Raw genomic sequence first — 17317 nt, 5'->3', positions numbered from 1 at the left:
GATTCATGGCAAGGACCCCTTCAGGCCATCTCTTCTGTTTCTGCCTTCCTTGACCATGGTGGGCACAGCTGGCCGTGCAGACAAAGCGCGTGGCGGCACAGGTGGACGGCGGGGCGCAGGTACAACAGGTGCTCAACATCGAGTGTCTGCGGGACTTCCTGACGCCCCCGCTGCTGTCTGTGCGTTTCCGGTGAGTTGGACGCTGCCCTACAGAGGGACAGGGATAATGCGGCGAGGGGCGGGGCCTGACGGAGTGCTGCTGCCTCCCACGCCAGGTACGGTGGCGCCCCACAGTCCCTCACCCTGAAGCTCCCAGTGACCATCAACAAGTTCTTCCAGCCGACAGAGATGGCGGCTCAAGACTTCTTTCAGCGTTGGAAGCAACTGAGCCTGTAAGCAGAGGGGCGGGGCCCGGCCATGCTTGGGCAGGGCGGGGCCAGGACCTGGGGTGGATGTCGCTGACCTTTCCCTATTCCTAGGCCTCAACAGGAAGCACAGAAAATCTTTAAAGCCAACCATCCAATGGATGCTGTGCTCACTAAGGCCAAGGTGAGAGTCAACAGGGGCTTGGGTGTTTCTGGAGCCTGTTTTCCCGTCTGTAAAGTGGGGCCCCAAGGTTTTTTGGAACCGGGCTGTCATGGTGTGAGTGGTAAGAGCTCCAGCACTCTGACAGCTGCTCCTCTCCTGCCCAGCTTCTGGGGTTTGGCTCTGCTCTTCTGGACAATGTGGACCCCAACCCTGAGAACTTCGTGGGGGCTGGAATCATCCAGACTAAAGCCCTGCAGGTGGGCTGTCTGCTCCGGCTGGAGCCCAATGCGCAGGCTCAGGTGAGTTGGTGTGGGAGGCCCTGAGGTCCACAGGGAGGGCGCCTCTCAGCCTCCCTGGTCCACCCCTCTGACTCCCATCAGTTAGCTCCCTCCTCCCCCATACAGTGGTCTTTCCCTCCCTTTCCTGATTTCTGAACTTCCATACCCTTTCCTCCTTCCTTTGCGGGTCTCCTCTTTCATTGTCTCCCTCCTCTCTGGCTCCTCTTGCTTTCATTCCTATCTCCTGTCTCTTGTATCACTTTTCTGGTCCTTTTACCTTCTTCTACTTTTATCTCCTCTGTGTCCTCTTGTCCTCTTCTCCCTGGCACTCCATCCCCTCCCATGTGGCCTTGTCCACCCCCCCGAGTCCTCCCCTCATCTCCCCCAATCCAGATGTACCGACTGACCCTGCGCACCAGCAAGGAGCCTGTCTCCCGTCATCTGTGTGAGTTGCTGGCCCAGCAGTTCTGAGCCCTGGATTCTGCCCCCGGGGAAGTGGCCAGTGCTGGGCAGCTCCTAGGACTGAGGCAGCTTTGGTGGATGGGGGACTTCCACTGGTGACAGTGAAGACCCCAAGGGTGAAAGAGACACCTGGGACCTTCCTCTGGCCTTTGTATTTTTATTTTTGTTTATCTGCTGCTGTTTACATTTTGGGTGGTAAGGAGGAGTCCCCTCCTCTCTTTCCCCTCCAAGCACAGAGGGGAGAGGGGCCAGGGAAGTGGGTGCCTCCTCCCCTCCCCCCCATTATAGCCCCTCCTACCCTCTTCCCCATCCAGGGGCTGTGTATTATTGTGAGCGAATAAACAGAGAGATGCTAATAGCCCCGTGTCTGTCCGTTGCCAGCTGCCCACTCCCTGGTGGTCAAAGAAGTGGGGTGAGGGCATGCAGCGTGTGGGTGGCCAGGTTTCGAAGTCCATGGGTGGGGCTCTGAGGACACAGCAGGAGCAGCAGCTGCCTATGCCCCAACTGCAGGGCCACCAGATGCAACCCTGTGTCTGGTTCCTCGGACCCCAACACCAGATAGCAGGCTCTGGGTAGCTGTTCCCCCTGGACTGCATCTTCTGTCTTCTCTAGTGGTCCTGGCTCTGGGGAAAGGACAGGGAGTGCTAAGATGACAGTTAGGATGCTAACCTTTAAAATCCTACCCAGGCCTGACGCAGTGTCTCACACCTCTAATCCTAGCACTCTGGGAGACTGAGGCAGCTGGATTGCTTGAGCTGAGAAATTTGAGAGCAGCCTGAGCAAGAGTGATACCCCATCTCTAAAACTAGCCAGGCGTTGTGGTGGGTCCCTGTAGTCCCAGCTACTTGGGAGGCTGAGACAAGAGGATCACTTGAGCCCAAGAGTTTGAGTTTGCTGTGAACTGTGACACCAGAGCACTCTACCAAGGGTAACAAAGGGTTAGGGTTAGAATTCTGTCTCAAAAAAAAAAAAGGAGGGTGGTGCCTGTAGTTCAGTGGGTAGGGTGCTGGCCATATACACTGAGGCTGGCGGGTTCGACATGGGCCAGCTAAACAACAATGACATCTGCAACAACAACAACACAAATAGCCAGACATTGTGGTGGTTCCCTGTCGTCCCAACTACTCGGGAGGCTAAGGCAAGAGAATCGCTTAAGTCCAAAAGTTTGAGGTTGCTGTGAGCTGTGATGCCATGGCACTCTACTGAGGGCGATATAGTGAGACTGTCTCAAAAAAAAAAAGAAAAGGCCTAAGTTCTGAAGGTGAGGGGGCCTCCTACCAGGGGAGGCCACAGGGCTTTAGCCAGGTGTTAGTAACCTGAAGGCTACCCTCTTCCCACCCACCCTTGGCCTCTGTTTTCTAGGGACTACTGTCTGCAGCCCCAATCTTCTTAACATATACCATACACTTCTTAACATATACCATACACCATCTGATGCAGCTGACATCAGATGGTGGCCTGTATCACACCAGGTTCAATCCCCCCAGGATCCCACCCCATTTTACAGGGGGAAGAGGTGGAGTTGCAGGGCTAGGAAGGGGTGTGGCCCTGAGATAGAGCTTGGGGGCTTCATTGCAGTTGCAGCACCACCCTAGGTCCCTCCCTTTTGTCTTTCTGTGGCCATATGGGTTCTACAACAATTCTTCCTAACCTGGAATCTGACATCCTCCAGGGCACCCCACCACTAGGCTCTCAGCAAAGCCTGGGCTTGGGGCAGTCATATGGCAGGGTGGGTGTGTGGATGCGGAACCAAACTGCCTGTGTTTGAACCATGGCTCTGCCACTTACTAGCTGAGCATCAATTTCCTCATATGTAATTCTCACCAGTGAGGATAAAATGAGTCATTACATAAAAAAGCAATGGCAAGAGATCTCGGTGTCAGGTGTTATTAAATACTAGGATTACCCAGGAGGTTCAGAAACCATCCAGGGACCTCCTTTTCTCTCCCTCCCTGTCAATGTTCAGTTTTCAAGGAAAACCATTGCTAGATATATGCTGAATTCTCTTTCCAGTTTCTCCATCTCTCACTTCCACCTTGTGCAACCCAGAACTCAGTGTCCCTGCCTGTGCAGTGGGAGCACTGTGCTTGCCACTGACCTGGAGAGAAGTGTGTCTCAGTGACCAGTGTGTAAAAGTTGCGAAGGTGGTGCCGGCGCTGTTCAGGGGAAGGTTCTGGCAGAGAAGGGACAGGGTGATGGAGACCCCCTCTCCGGGCCATACCCCTCCTGGGCCTCCCTCAGCTTCAGTCACCTTTATCTCCCAAGGGCTCAACAGTAAAGAGGCAACGTTTCAGTTCCATGTGGAGAAGCAGCAGTCTGTGGGAAAGCAAGTGTCATGGCCAGGGAAGGGGATGAGTACCCCAACCAACTCCCCCATCAGACCCCTACCCAAGGATGTCCTTGTGCAGGGGGAAGCCATCAGGCAGGACTCGATTTCCCAGAGGTAGGCAGGCCCGCAGTGGGTCCAGCAGTGGCTGCCACCAGCGCTCCAGAAGCTGCAGGGGGCATCATCAATGGGGCTTGGTCACATGGGGAGCCCAGCCCCCACGGGTAAGGTCAGAGAGTCATCAGAGAGTCGCCCAAGGAGGCGTGGCAGGTGGGGAATAGAGAGGAAAGGAGGGATGAAGGGAAGGGAACATGTAAGGGATTCCGCCTTGAAAGACAGATGGAGCTGCTTGTAGTTCTGGCTACTTGGAAGTCTTAAGGCAAGAGGTTCACTTGAGCCCAAGAGTTTGAGGTTGCTGTGAGCTATCACGCCACAGTGAAACTGATGCTCAGCTAGTAAGTGGCAGAACTGTGGTAACCCCAGGGCAACTGGGTGAGACTCTGTCTCAAAAAAAACAAAAAACAAAAAACAGGTAAGCAAATTAGCTGGGGGTCAGGATGACTGGAGCTCAGCCCAGGCCAGAGCTGGAGGAAGGAAAAGCTGCTGGCTTGCAGGGCTCAGTGGTGAGAGAAGGGGCTTGCAGGGAGAGGGTACAGTGGGGGAGTGGGGTGTGGGACAGAATGAGGATTCACCTGTGGATATAGCTGGCTGAGGGGTGGGTGCGGGCCACAGAGCAGACATAGCTCCAGGCCCGGCAGCAGCGTCAGAGTCAAGAGCCGGTGAGGGACCTGCAACAGGCATAGGTCGGGGCTGACCACAGTTCTGCCCCTTTCCACGGCAAATCCCACCCCTTCACAACTCTGCCAATAGTTCTTATCCCTCCCACACTTATCACAGTCCTCGCCTTGCCCTGTCCCACCCCCCTGCCGGCCCCATCCACTCACCGTGGGACTCCCATGTGGCAGGTACACTGGATAATCACGAGCGGCCTGCTGTGGTAGGGACCCCACCAACCAAGGTAGCAGCACAGCCTCGGGCGTCCCCAGCTGCCACCAGCCCTCTGTTGCTGCCACCACCCGGCCTGACACCACCAGACTGACGAAGGCTGTACCCACTGCCTCAGCGAACCCAGAGAGAGCTTCCTGTGTAAGGGAGGCAGGTAGACTGGGAATCAGAAGCCTGGGGGCGAAGGTGGGGGCGGGCAGCAATGGCTTCCCAGGTGGGCAAGGAATGGGAAGAGACAAGCAACCCAGAGCTTGCTGAGTGTCCACCCTCATGTGGCTTACCCTCTCTGAGTTCCTTCACTTGAAATCACAATACCCAACTTACATTGAGAAGTTTTGGGGATGTTTTTAGACAGTCTCACTTTGTCACGCTCAGTAGAGTGTTGTAGAGTCACAGCTCACAGCAACTCCAGCTCCTGGGCTTAGGCGATTCTCTTGCCTCAGCCTCCCAAGTAGCTGGGACTACAGGCGCCCGCCAGAACGCTCAGCTACTTTTTAGAGATGGGGTCTCACTCTTGCTCAGGCTGGTCTCAAAATCGTGAGCTCAAGCAACCCACCTGCCTCAGCCTCCCAAGTGCTGGGATTACAGGCTTGAACTATGGTAGCTGGACTGTTTGTGTTGTGGTTGTTTTTTTTTTTTTCTTTTTTTAAGACGGAGTCTCGGCTCAGCGCCTGTAGCACAGTGGTTACGGTGCCAGCCACATACACCAAGGCTGGCGAGTCAGAATCCGGACCAGACCAGCTAAACGACGACAACTGCAACCAAAAAAAAATATCTGGGCGTTGTGGCGGGCGCCTGTAGTCCCAGCTACTTGGGAGGCTGAGGCAAGAGAACAGCTTAAGCCCAAGAGTTTGAGGTTCATGTGAGCTGTGATGCCAAGGGCGACACAGTGAGACTCTGTCTCAAAAAAAAAAAAGACAGAGTCTCACTCCACTGCCTTAGTGGTTGAGTGCCATGAAGGCATAGCTCACAGCAACCTCAAACTCTTGGGCTCACGTGATCCTCTTGCCTCAGTGTCCCAGGTAGCTGGGACCACAGGCACCTGCCACAATGCCTGACTATTTTTAGAGATGAGATCTCGATCTTGCTTAGGCTGGTCTTAAACCCCTGAGCTCAGGCAATCCACTGGCCTTGGGGTCCCAGAATGCTAGGATTACAGGCATGAGTCACTGTACCTGGCTGATTAAAGTACCTAGCCTGACCTGTGCAAATGGAAGCCGATAATTTTAATAACAGCAGCTCTAGTTTTTTGAGTCCTATTATGTGTCAGGTAGGCACAATCAGTATTCTACTGAAGCTCAGAGAAGTCAAGACACACTGCTGGGAGGTGGCCCCACTAGCCAAATTAACGAGCAACATTCTGGGCAGCGCCTATGGCTCAAAGGGGTAGGTCGCCGGCCCCATATGCCGGAGATGGTAGGTTCAAACCCACCCCCAGCCAAAAACCACAAACAAAAAAAACCGAGCAATATTTAAGGAAGGGTAGAGATTCTCCAGGTGGAAGGAAGAACATGTACCAAAGAAGTGAAGCTGAGAAATTGTTGGGATCTGGCTGGGCATGGTGGCTCACTCCTGTAATCCTAGCACTCTGGGAGGCTGAGGTGGCTGGATAGCTTGAGCTCATAGGTTCGAGACCAGCCTGGGCAAAACCCTATCTCTACTAAAAATAGAAAAACTGAGGCAAGATGATCACTTGAGCTTGAGTTGGAGGTTGCTGTGAGCTATGATGCCACAGCACTCTATCCAGAGTGACAGCTTGAGACTTTGTCTCAAAAAAAAATTGTTGGGGCGGTGCCTGTGGCTCAGTCGGTAGGGCGCCAGCCCCATATACCGAGGGTGGCAGGTTCAAACCCGGCCCCGGCTGAATTGCAACCAAATAAATAGCCGGGCGTTGTGGCAGGCGCCTGTAGTCCCAGCTACTCGGGAGACTGAGGCAAGAGAAGCACCTAAGCCCAGGAGTTGGAGGTTGCTGTGAGCTGTGTGAGGCCATGGCACTCTACCCAGGGCCATAAAGTGAGACTCTGTCTCTACAAAAAAAAAAAAATTGTTGGGATGTATGGATCCCATGTGGCAGCTGGTGAAGGGAGGTTGTGGATTTAGCAAAGGTTGGCTCATGGCACTAGGCTGAAGGCCTAGGACCTTGTTCTGAGGGAGATGGAGGCTGTGGGAGGGCTATGAACAGAGGAGGGACAGGGCCATCTCTAGAGGTGGAAGGATTCTTGTGGGGCTAAGTGGGGGTCAGAACAGAAGTAGGATAGGAAGAGATGGGGACAGTGGTCCAGGGGAATGAGAATGAGCACTGAGCCAGAGGAACAGATTTAAGAGTTTCTATAGCATCCCCAATACCTGCAGGAGGGACCCATCTGGAGGAATCACACAGTCCACACACTGAGTCAGGTCCCCGATGAGCTCCGAGTCCCCTAGGAAGCTGTCAATAAGGTGGTAGCTGGCCTAGCAGAGGGAGAAGGGAGGAGCCTGGGACCCACGTGGGCCTCAGACCTGCTGCCTCCCCCTCAGAAAACTGGCAATTCTGGGCCTAGCTCCAGATCAAACAACAAAGTTGCCCCAAGAACCCAAGGGGTCAGGCTGCCCCAGGGGCTGCTGGCAACTTAAGTTCCTGAATAGCAGTGCCCAGACAACAAATTTGCCCCAAGAACCCAAGGGGTCAGGCTGCCCCAGGGGCTGCTGGCAACTTAAGTTCCTGAATAGCAGTGCCCATCCTCATGTCCTGCAGCCTCACCCTCAACTCCTTCTTCACTCTCTCTACATTGCGGATATTGGTCAGTTCTTCAAGTCCCACAAAAAGAACCTAGAAGAATCACACAGAAGAGCAGTGGCCTTGGAACCCAAACTTCTGGGTCTGAAGGAAGAAATGTCTTGAGTCTTGGGCAATTGGGACCAAGGCCCAGGATTCCTGAGTTCTGAGGGAGGAGGATGGGGACATGCACTGGGTGGGCAGGACACTAAGAGCTCAAATTCCAGGGTTTGGGAGAATAGAGGCTGAGGAGTCTCACCATGGCCCCAAACACCATCTGGAGTAGTCTCTCCAGCCTCAGCTCAGAGATGCCCTCCTCAGATGACAGAACGATAAGGGTGATGCTGTGAGAATGGAATGTGAGAAGAAAGAATGCAATGTGCCCAGGCCCTGGAAACCACGCAGGGGGTACAGTGGGTTCTGCCCATTGATCCTAGAATGCCAGATACATCCTTCCTTTTTCTCTCTTACAGAGAAAATCTTTCGACCTGAGAGATTCCACAGCCAAATAAACAGCTGTCTGCAGAGAGTTGGAAAGTCTCCAGGATCATCTTCAACAGGGGACATCACCCAGCCCCTATCCCTATCCCCAACTCCCGCCTGAAGACCTGTCATGGAAGCTTTTCCACACCACAGTTGTGTCCTCAGTCCTCGCAGAATTCAGTTGCACCTCCAGATTCTGCCCAAACATGTGGACTCCATTGAGAGAGCCGATGACAGAGAACGGGAGCTGAGGAGGAGTAAGGGGCATTAGCCCGGAGCCCCCAATCCCCTCCTCCTTGGCACCAAACGTCGAGATCCTAGCCCCCTCTTCTTTTCAGGGGGCTAGGTCCTCATGGGGGAACCAGGATTACTGGTCCGTTACCCCCTCGGTTCTATAAACTCAATACTGAAGCCTTCCCAGCCCCTGCTCCCTTGAGGACCCGGAGTCAAAATGTCTAACCCCTTCTATAGTATTTAGATTCAAGCGACCAAAGCCCCACCTGCTGACGGGCGGGGGAGCCGCCACGGCTGCTCCTGCAGAACAGGGGGACCCCGCTGGAGGATGCAAGGCACAGCAGATGCACCGTGCTCCCGCTACTCTCCTCCCCCATTTGGAACCCTTCCCGCTGCCCCCGACGTGGCGACAGTCAGTGCTGGTCTTGGAGCAAGCCAGTAATCACTGTAAATCGGCCTGCTGTCTGGAGCCACCATAGGGCGAGACCGATAACTGATTGGAAAAGAACTAAATTCCCGCCTTCTTCATCCGACCCTAATCCCTATTCCAGCACCTCCCCCAAACTCATTTACATTCACTTCCACTTCAACCGGAAGTCGAAGTACCCCTAACAATCATGGCGGTTAATTATATTTGCAAAGCTTTGTAGTTTATCCCTTAAGTGGTTTGCCTCAATTTAAAAAGAACGAAGAAGAAAACAAAGAAAACAGGAGAGAGACCGGTTTGAAAAGGCTGATTGGTCCAAAGTGTTACCTAGCAACCATTCGGTAAGCTATACATTGTAAATTGCAAAAAATAACTAAATAACTAACTAACTAAATAAAACAACCTAGCTACGCATTGCCCAGCAACCACATTCCATCCAGCTTTCCACTTTAAGGTGATAAACATTGTGTCCTATTCAAAGATGGCGACAGTGCCAGAGCATTGCTTAGCAACAACATTCTTCGAAAGTGGTAAACACCTGTGCCCTGTTCAAAGATGGCCGCATGTAGACATCTAAGCACCCCTCTTCACGTGAAGTCGAGAAAAACACCGCTCCCCATTCACCTTGGTGGTTTGGTCCAGCAAGCGTTGCCTAGTAACCACCAAAAGAGATGATTGTTTTTGTTATTAGAAAAAGAGAAGACTAGACCCTGTGGCTCAAGAGGCTAAGGCGCCAGCCACATACACCTGAGCTGGCGGGTTTGAATCCAGCCTGGGCCAGCCAAACAACAATGATGGCTGCAACCAAAAAATAGCCGGGCCTTGTGGCGGGCGCCTGTAGTCCCAGCTACTTGGGAGGCTGAGGCAAGAGAATTGCCTAAATGCAGGAATTGGAGGTTTCTGTGAGCTGTGATGCTACAGCACTCTACCGAGGGCGACAGCTTGAGGCTCTGTCTCAAAAAAAAAAGAAAAAGAAAAGAAAAGAAAAAGAGAAAATGCTTTGTTTTCCCGTATAATAAAAATAACTTTTTTTTTTTTGAGACAGTTTCACTATCTCGCCCTGGGTAGAGTGCAGTGGCATCACAACTCACAGCAACCTCCAACTCCTGGGCTGAAGTGATTCTCTTGCCTCAGCCTCCCTAGTAGCTGGAACCACAGGTGCCTGCCACAGCTCCCAGCTATTTTTGTTGTTGTTGTTGCAGTTGTTACTGTTATTTACCTGGCCTGGGCCGGGTTCGAACCCATCAGCCTTGGTATATGTGGCTAGTGCCGAAACCACTGTGCTACAGGGGCCCGAACCATAAAAATGACAAATTTTAATAACTATTTTTTTTGAGACAGTCTCACTATGTCATCCTCCGTAGAGTACTATGGCATCACAGCTCACAGCAACCTCAAACTCTTGAGCTTAAGCGATTCTCTTGCCTCAGCCTCCCAAGTAGCTGGGACTACAGGCGCTCACCACAAAATTTTTTGGTTGTAGTTGTCATTGCTGTTTGGCAGGCCCGGGCTGGATTCGAACCTGCCAACTCGGGTGTATGTGGCTGGTGCCCTAGCCGCTGAGCTACAGGCACCAAGCCAAAAAGAACATTTTCCAAATGAACTTATACACGATAATGTGAAAATACTCCTTCCCAAATTCTTTCCTTAAACTACAGGTGGTTTACCACAAAATATTCATACTTTTTATGATCATTGTACTAACTTCTCATACTTTCTTGTAAAAGATAAATCCACTTTATCTTTTTGATATATATATATATATATATTTTTTTTTTTTTGTAGAGACAGAGTCTCACTTTATGGCCCTCAGTAGAGTGCCATGGCATCACACAGCTCACAGCAACCTCCAACTCCTGGGCTTAAGCGATTCTCTTGCCTCAGCTTCCTGAGTAGCTGGGACTACAGGCACCCGCCACAATGCCCAGCTATTTTTTGGTTGCAGTTCAGCCGGGGCCGGGTTATGAACCCACCACCCTCGGTATATGGGGCCAGCGCCTTACCAACTGAGCCACAGGCGCCGCCCTTCTTTTTGATATATTTTTATAATACATTTTATGGATGTAACAAATTGATTTAACCAATTCTGTATTGACTGAAATATGTTAGGTTTTTTCCTGTGTGTATTTTGAGTCAGTAATTTAATCAGCTAGACATCTTCTTTTGGTGTAAGAACAGTTTCCTTAATCCATCCAAGCATATTTACAAAATATATAGTAATTTACTAAAAAACATTTATCTTAAAATGTTTGCTTACATGGGAGGCGCCTGTGGCTCAAAGGAGTAGGGCGCCGGCCCCATATACTGGAGGTGGTGGGTTCAAACCAGCCCCAGCCAAAAAAAACCCCCAAAAAACAGTTTGCTTACATTCAGATTTCATTTTCAATAGCTGTTACGAAGAAAAAATGTTTACCCTGCAGTTCAATTAATTAAACTTCTAGGCTACTGATTTTTTTTTTTTTCTTTTTTTGAGACAGAGTCTTACTTTGTCGTCCCAGTAGAATGTTATGGAGGCATAGCTCTCAGCAACTTCAGACTCCTGGGGTCAAGTGATTCTCTTGCCTCAGCCTCACATGTTGCTGAAATTACAGGCGTCCACCACAATGCCTGGCTATTTTTAGAGGCAGGGGTCTTGCTCTGGTTCAGGCTGGTCTGGTCTTCAGCTCAGGTGATCAGCCTGCCTCAACCTCCTAGAGTGCAACCTCCAACTCCTGGGCTTAGGCAATTCTCTTGCCTCAGCCTCCCGAAGAGCTGAGACTACAGGCGCCTGCCACAAGCCCTGGCTACTTTTTGTTGTTGTTGCAGTTGTCATTGTTGTTTAAGCTGGCCCTGGCTGGGTTCAAACCCGCCAGCCATGGTGTATGTTGCTGACACCCTAACCACTGAGCAACAGGGACTGAGTTGAAAATTTTTGAAGATCATTAATTAAATTATTTTTGAAATAAATTCAAAACACAGTAAGTATATTGTTTTTCAATCCCTTTTTTGTTGTTGTTGTTGTTTTTTTGTAGAGACAGAGTTTCACTTTATTGCCCTCGGTAGAGTGCCGTGGTGTCACACAGCTCACAGCAACCTCCAACTCCTGGGCTTAGGGGATTCTCTTGTCTCAGCCTCCCGAGTAGCTGGGACTACAGGCGTCCTCCACAACGCCTGGCTATTTTTCTGTTGCAGTTTGGCTGAGGCCAGGCTTGAACTCCCCAGCCTCAGTATAAGGGGCTGGCGCTGCCCTTCACTCCTTTTTTTGATCAACATGATTTAAGTATGCTGCAGAAATTTAACTATAGGTTCAAATGTGCCTTGAAATGAAAAAGGTTGAAAAATACTGCTCTAGTGGCATAAAAGGGTATGTAAAATAATTAGGAATTCCTTCTTGTAGTTCCATGAATTTTTTTCTTTAGTCCATTTATATTTCTTCTTGTCTTGCCTTTTCTTTCTTTATTTTTTTGAGGTAGAGTCTCATTCTGTCTCCCTGAGTAGAATACTGAGACATCATAGCTCATAGCAACCTCAAACTCTTGGATACTGAGACATCATAGCTCATAGCAACCTCAAACTCTTGGGCTCAAGTGATTCTCTTGCCTCAGCTTCCTGACTAGCTGGGACTGCGGGCATCCACCACAGCACATAGCTAGTTTTTTTCTATTTATAATAGAGAAGGGGTTTTGCTTTGTTCAGGCTGGTCTGGAACTCCTGAGCTTAGGCAATTCATCCAAGATGGCCTCCCCAGAATACTAGGATTACAGACATGAGCCACCATGCCCAGCCTTTGTCTGGCCCTTTAAATGCTTTTTTTTTTTTGCAGTTTTTGGCCAGGGCTGGGTTTGAACCCACCACCTCCGGCATATGGGGCTGGTGCCCTACTCCTTTGAGCCACAGACGCCACCCTAAATGCCTTTTTTCTTTCTTGCCCATTTCTGAATCAAATTTTATTTCTTATTTTCTTAGAGATAAAGTCTCACACTCTGTTGCATAGTTTCAAGTGCTGTGGCACAATCATAGTTCTTTGTAACCTTGAACTCCTGAGCTCTGTGGGATGTTGGTAATTTGGGTACTTCCTATATGTGTTTATGATTCCACCTCAACCTGCTGAGTAGATGGGACTATAGGCCTGCACCACCACACCTCACTTGGATTGAATATTTTAGTTTTTCTCAATCCATTCTTTCTCTCTTTCCTTTTGTCTTTTTTTTTTTTCTTGAGACAGAGTCTCACTCTGGCACCCTCGGTAGAGTGCCATGGCATCATCATAGCTCACAGCAACCTCGAACTCTTGGGCTCAAGTGATTCTCTTGCCTCAGCCTCCTGAGTAGCTGGGACAACAGGCTTCCACCACAATGCCTGCTATTTTTTTTTTTTTTGTAGAGACAGAGTCTCACTTTACTGCCCTCAGTAGAGTGCCATGACGTCACAGGCCTCACAGCAACCTCCATCTCTTGGGCTTCCGCGATTCTCCTGCCTCAGCCTCCCAAGCAGTTGGGACTACAGGCGCCCTCCACAACGCCCAGCTATTTTTTGGTTGCAGTTCAGCCGGGGCTGGGTCCGAATCCGCCACCCTTGGCATATGGGGCCGGCGCCCCACCAACTGAGCCACAGGCGCGGCCCTTTTTTTTTTTTTTTTTAATTGAAACAGAATCTCACTTTATCACCCTCATTAGAGTACTGTAGAGTCATAGCTCAGAGCAACCTCAAATTCCTGGGCTCAAACGATTCTCTAGAATCAGCCTCCCTAGTAGCTGGGACTACAGGCTCCCGCCACAAGGGCCCACTATTTTTTTTTTGTTTAGCAGGCTAGGCCATCAGCCCCAGAACATGTGGGTGGTATCCTAACCACTGAGTTACAAGGCTCCCAGCCTAGCTAAAGCAATCTGCCTGCTTGGCCTCCCAGAGTGCAGGATTACAGGCACAAGCCACTGTGCCCAGCCATTTCTAATTCTTTATTCTTTTTTCTTTTTTTTTTTGAGACAGAGTCTCACTTTGAGGCCCTCAGTAGAGTGCCCTGGCATTACAACTTACAGCAACCTCAAATTCTTGGGCTTAAGTGATTCTCTTGCCTCAGCCTCCCAAGTAGCTGGGACTACAGGTGCCCACCACAGCACTCGGCTATTTTTTTTTTTTTTTGTAGAGACAGAGTCTCACTTTATCGCCCTCATTAGAGTGCCATGGCATCACACAGCTCACAGCAACCTTCAACTCCTGGGCTGAAGCGATTCTCTTGCCTCAGCCTCCCGAGTAGCTGGGACTACAGGCGTCCGTCACAACGCCCAGCTATTTTTTGGTTTGCAGTTCAGCCGGGGCGGGGTTTTGAACCCGCCACCCTCGGTATATGGGGCCGGCGCCTTACTGACTGAGTCACAGGCGCCACCGGGCTATTTTTTTTGTTGTTGTTGCAGTTTGGCCAGGACTGAACCTGCCACGGTCGGCATATGGGGCCGGCGCCCTACTCACTGAGCCACAGGCGCCGCCCAAGCACTCGGCTATTTTTAAGGATGAGGTCTCCCACTGGCTGAAGCTAATCTCCAACTGTGAGCCTTGGCCTGGCCCCAAAGTGGGGGCATTTGATTAGAGATAGTGTGAGATGATACTAAGTGGTTATGTAAGAAAATGTTCATAAATTTTAAAAAATGCCTGCCAAGCATGTTAAACTAAAATGATATGAGGTAAAATGATTTTAGGGATTTGCTTTAAAAGACTTGAGCAAAGAAAATGAAAGCAAAAAGGACATGTTCAAGCCTAGCACTCTGGGAGGCCAAGGCAGGTGGATTGCCTGAGCTCAGGAATTAGAGACCAGTCTGAGGTAGAGAGAGGCCCCATGTCTAAAAATACCAGGTTTGCTAGGTGCTCAGTGAGTAGTGTGCCAGCCACATAAAACAAGGCTGGCGGGTTAGAGCCCGGCTGAGGCCTGCTAAACAACAATGACAACTGCAACCAAGGGCCGTGCCTGTGGCTCAAGGAGTAGGGCGCTGGTCCCATATGTCAGAGGTGGCGGGTTCAAACCCGACCCTGGCCAAAAACTGCAAAAAAAAAAAAAAAAAAAGACAACTGCAACCAAAAAATAGCCACATTGCGGCAGGTGCCTGTAGTCCCAGCCACTTGGGAGGCTGAGGCAAGACAATTGCTTAAGCCCAACAGTTTGAGGTTGCTGTGAGCTGTGAAGCCACAGCACTCTACAGAGGGTTAGGCAGTGAGGCTCTGTCTCAAAAAAACAAAAGAAATAAAAAAATAAAAATAGCCAGGCAGTGTGGTTGGTGCGTGTAGTGCCAGCTTCCTAGGAGGCTGAGGCAAGAGGATGTCTTGAGTCCAAGAGTTTGAGGTTGCTGTGAGCTGTGATGCCATGGTACTCTACCTAGGGTGACAAACTGAGACTCTGTCTGAAAACAAAGAAACAAACAATAAACAAAAAAGGAGATGGAGATGGTTAGGGCTGGGCGCTGTGGCTCACACCTATAATCCTAGCACCCTAGGAAGCCAAGGTGGATGGATTGCTTGAGCTCACAGCTTTGAAACCAACCTGAAGCAGAGTGAGACCCCGTCTCCAAAAATAGCCAGGCATTGTGACAGTCGCCTGTAGTCCCAGCTACTTGGGAGACTGAGGTAAGAGAATTGCTTGAGCCCAAGAGTTTGAGGTTGCTGTGAGCTATGATGCTACAGCACTCTACCGAGGGCAACAAAGTAAGGCTCTGTCTCAAAAAAAAGAGATGGATAAAGTATTAATAAATGTGACAAAATGATAAAAATGCTGTCTTCAAAGGGAATGGTCTCTTTTACCTGAAAAATACACTGCCAAATGGAATTGGAGCCAATTGTCCTGTCTTACATGTACCCATGTCTGAGACTACTAATTTCGCCCATACCCTCCCACCTCCACAGACATTATTCTTTCCAAATATAATTAACATGAAAAGGCAAAATGCAAAAGTATTTTTTTTTTTTGAGACAAAGTCTCACTTTAAGGCCCTCAGTAGAGTGCTGTGGCATCACAGTTCACAGCAACCTCAAACTCTTGGGCTTAAGCAATTCTCTTGCCTTAGTCTCCCAACTAGCTGAGACTACAAGATGCCCCAACGCCTGGCTAAGTACTTTCATTTTTTGTATTTTTTGAGACAAAGTCTCACTTTGTTGTCCTCCATAAAGTGCCATAGTGTCATAGCTCACAGCAACCTCAATTTCCTGGCTCAAGTGATTCTCTTGCCTCAGCTTCCCGAGTAGCTGTGACTATAGGCGCCTGCCATAACACTGGGCAGTTTTTAAAAAACAGGGTCTCGCCCTTGCTCAGGCTGGTCTCCAACCTGTGAGTTCAGGCAGTCCACCCACCTTTGCCTCCCAGAGTGTTAGTACTGTTCAATTGGCAAAAATAATCAGTTTTCAGATGGTTTTTGGCTATTTAATTTTTTTGTGTGTAATGGAAAAGCCTACTCAAGGTTTCTTTTCATTAAAAAAAAATTTTTTTTTTTCGGCCGGGCGCGGGGCTCATACCTGTAATCCCAGCACTCTGGGAGGCTGTGGCGGGCGGATTGCCTAAGCTTACGAGTTCCAGACCAGCCTGAGCTAGAGCAAGACCCCTGTCTCTAAAAATATTATAATAATAATAGCCGCGTATTGTGACGGATGCCTGTACTTCCAGCTACCAGGGAGGCTGACGCTAGAGAATCGCTTCAGCCAAGAATCTGAGATTGCTGTGAGTTATTACGCTATGGCACTCTACCAGGGGCGACAAAGCGAGACTCTGTCTCAAAAACAACATTTTCTGTTTTTCTAAATTGTTATTGATTAGTAGGAGTTATTTGTGTAGTAAATATGTTACAAAGATTCTTCCAGTTTGTTGCTTATTTTTTTCTTGGAGACAGAGTCTCATTCGTCACCCTGGGTAGAGTGCTCTGGCGTTACAGCTCACAGCAACCTCAAACTCTTGGGCTCAAGCGATTCTCTTGCCTCAGCCTCCAGAGTAGCTGGGATTACAGGCGTCAGCCACAACGCCAGCTATTTTTCGAGGCGGGGTCTCGCTGTTGCTCAGACTGGTCTCCAACCTGTCAGCTCAAGCAATACACCTGCCTCGACCTCCCAGAGTGCTAGGATTACAGGCGTCAGCCACCGCGCCTGGCCCTTGTCGCTTTTCTTTTTTTTAAACTTGTTTTATGCAAGCCTTGCGGACAAATTGATCAAGATTTTACGTGTTCTGGCTTCACTATAGTGCTAAGAAACTCTATTCAGGACTTCAAAAGTATACCACGTATTTCTTTTTCCTTCAGATAGTTTTAGGAGTTCATTTGTAGCGTTTGCATTTTTAATCCACCTGTAATGTATTTACGTTCTAGGCCAATTTCTGGCTCCTCTTACAGAAAACAATCAGGTGTTGCTTAGCAACCTCCACTGGGATTGGCGTTCGGCTTCTTTTCCGAGGGGAAAAACAGCTGCTCCCTCTTTCAAGTTGACGCAACCTCAGAGTGTTGCCTAGTAACGTCGTTCCAGACAATGTGATTGGACCCTTCTCACATCCCATTTCCCCCGCCGCCCCCCACCTCCAGCTCCAGAAAGAAGAAAACTGGAAACTTAATCTCTTGGTTAGAAAACAAGGGCAGTTTACTCGTTGCATAGCAACCAGGTCTCCTGACGCGCCCTTTGAGACCTGAGTCTGAAACAAGCGCCCCGCTCAAAGATGGCGACAGCTTCTATCCCATTCAATTTATTTTGTACCTGATAGTCCTGACGATAATTCAGTTTTCCCCAGAAGGCCTCAGAAGGGGCTCTAGGTGCCCTTTCTCAGTCTTCCACGCGGCGTTTGTGAACGATGGAGATAAAATAAACGCTCTCTGAATGCCCCA

The 17317-nt window shown here is 49.9% G+C and overlaps 2 protein-coding genes across 6 annotated transcripts in view; one reads left to right on the top strand and one right to left on the bottom strand.

Moving 5' to 3' along the window:
• AP2A1 (adaptor related protein complex 2 subunit alpha 1) overlaps positions 1-1624 on the top strand; it is a 42103-nt gene extending 40479 nt beyond the window's left edge. Inside the window, exons 20-24 of one of the 2 annotated variants that reach the window (XM_053604577.1) lie at positions 68-190; positions 276-392; positions 480-549; positions 693-827; positions 1200-1624. In XM_053604577.1, the coding sequence (XP_053460552.1) occupies positions 68-190; positions 276-392; positions 480-549; positions 693-827; positions 1200-1277 (523 nt within the window). In that variant the 3' untranslated portion in view covers positions 1278-1624. Of the gene's footprint in view, positions 1-67; positions 193-275; positions 393-479; positions 550-692; positions 828-1199 lie in introns of those variants that run through there. The other variant, XR_008382973.1, reaches the window with a different exon arrangement.
• On the bottom strand, positions 1413-17311 carry FUZ (fuzzy planar cell polarity protein). Of its 4 annotated transcripts, none has more exons than XM_053604582.1 (11): positions 17190-17311; positions 7963-8084; positions 7614-7698; positions 7340-7408; positions 6946-7050; positions 4539-4736; positions 4287-4382; positions 3657-3763; positions 3520-3584; positions 3367-3441; positions 1413-1891 (listed from the first exon to the last, which is right to left on the bottom strand). In XM_053604582.1, exons 2-11 carry the CDS (start codon positions 8043-8045, stop codon positions 1668-1670), a joined length of 1107 nt encoding a protein of 368 aa, XP_053460557.1. In that variant the 5' UTR covers positions 8046-8084; positions 17190-17311; the 3' UTR covers positions 1413-1667. The 4 variants fall into 4 exon arrangements, with proteins under 4 accessions (XP_053460557.1, XP_053460553.1, XP_053460556.1 ...); XM_053604578.1 differs by lacking the exon at positions 17190-17311 and adding an exon at positions 8338-8626; XM_053604581.1 differs by lacking the exons at positions 3367-3441; positions 17190-17311 and adding an exon at positions 8338-8616.
• Positions 17312-17317: the final 6 nt, after the last annotated feature.

Source organism: Nycticebus coucang, chromosome 10 (assembly GCF_027406575.1).
Source record: "Nycticebus coucang isolate mNycCou1 chromosome 10, mNycCou1.pri, whole genome shotgun sequence".
NCBI lineage: Eukaryota > Metazoa > Chordata > Mammalia > Primates > Lorisidae > Nycticebus > Nycticebus coucang.
This window is presented reverse-complemented; position numbering and strand designations above follow the sequence as displayed.

Coding starts and splice junctions, on each gene's coding strand:
- FUZ (XM_053604578.1), bottom strand. CDS start 8,448: ATGGGGGAGGAGAGTAGCGGGAGCACGGTGCATCTGCTGTGCCTTGCA. Junction 8,085..8,337: donor GCTCCCCCGCCCGTCAGCAG/GTGGGGCTTTGG, acceptor ACTCCTCCTCAG/CTCCCGTTCTCTGTCATCGG. Junction 7,051..7,339: donor GAGTGAAGAAGGAGTTGAGG/GTGAGGCTGCAG, acceptor TCCCTCTGCTAG/GCCAGCTACCACCTTATTGA.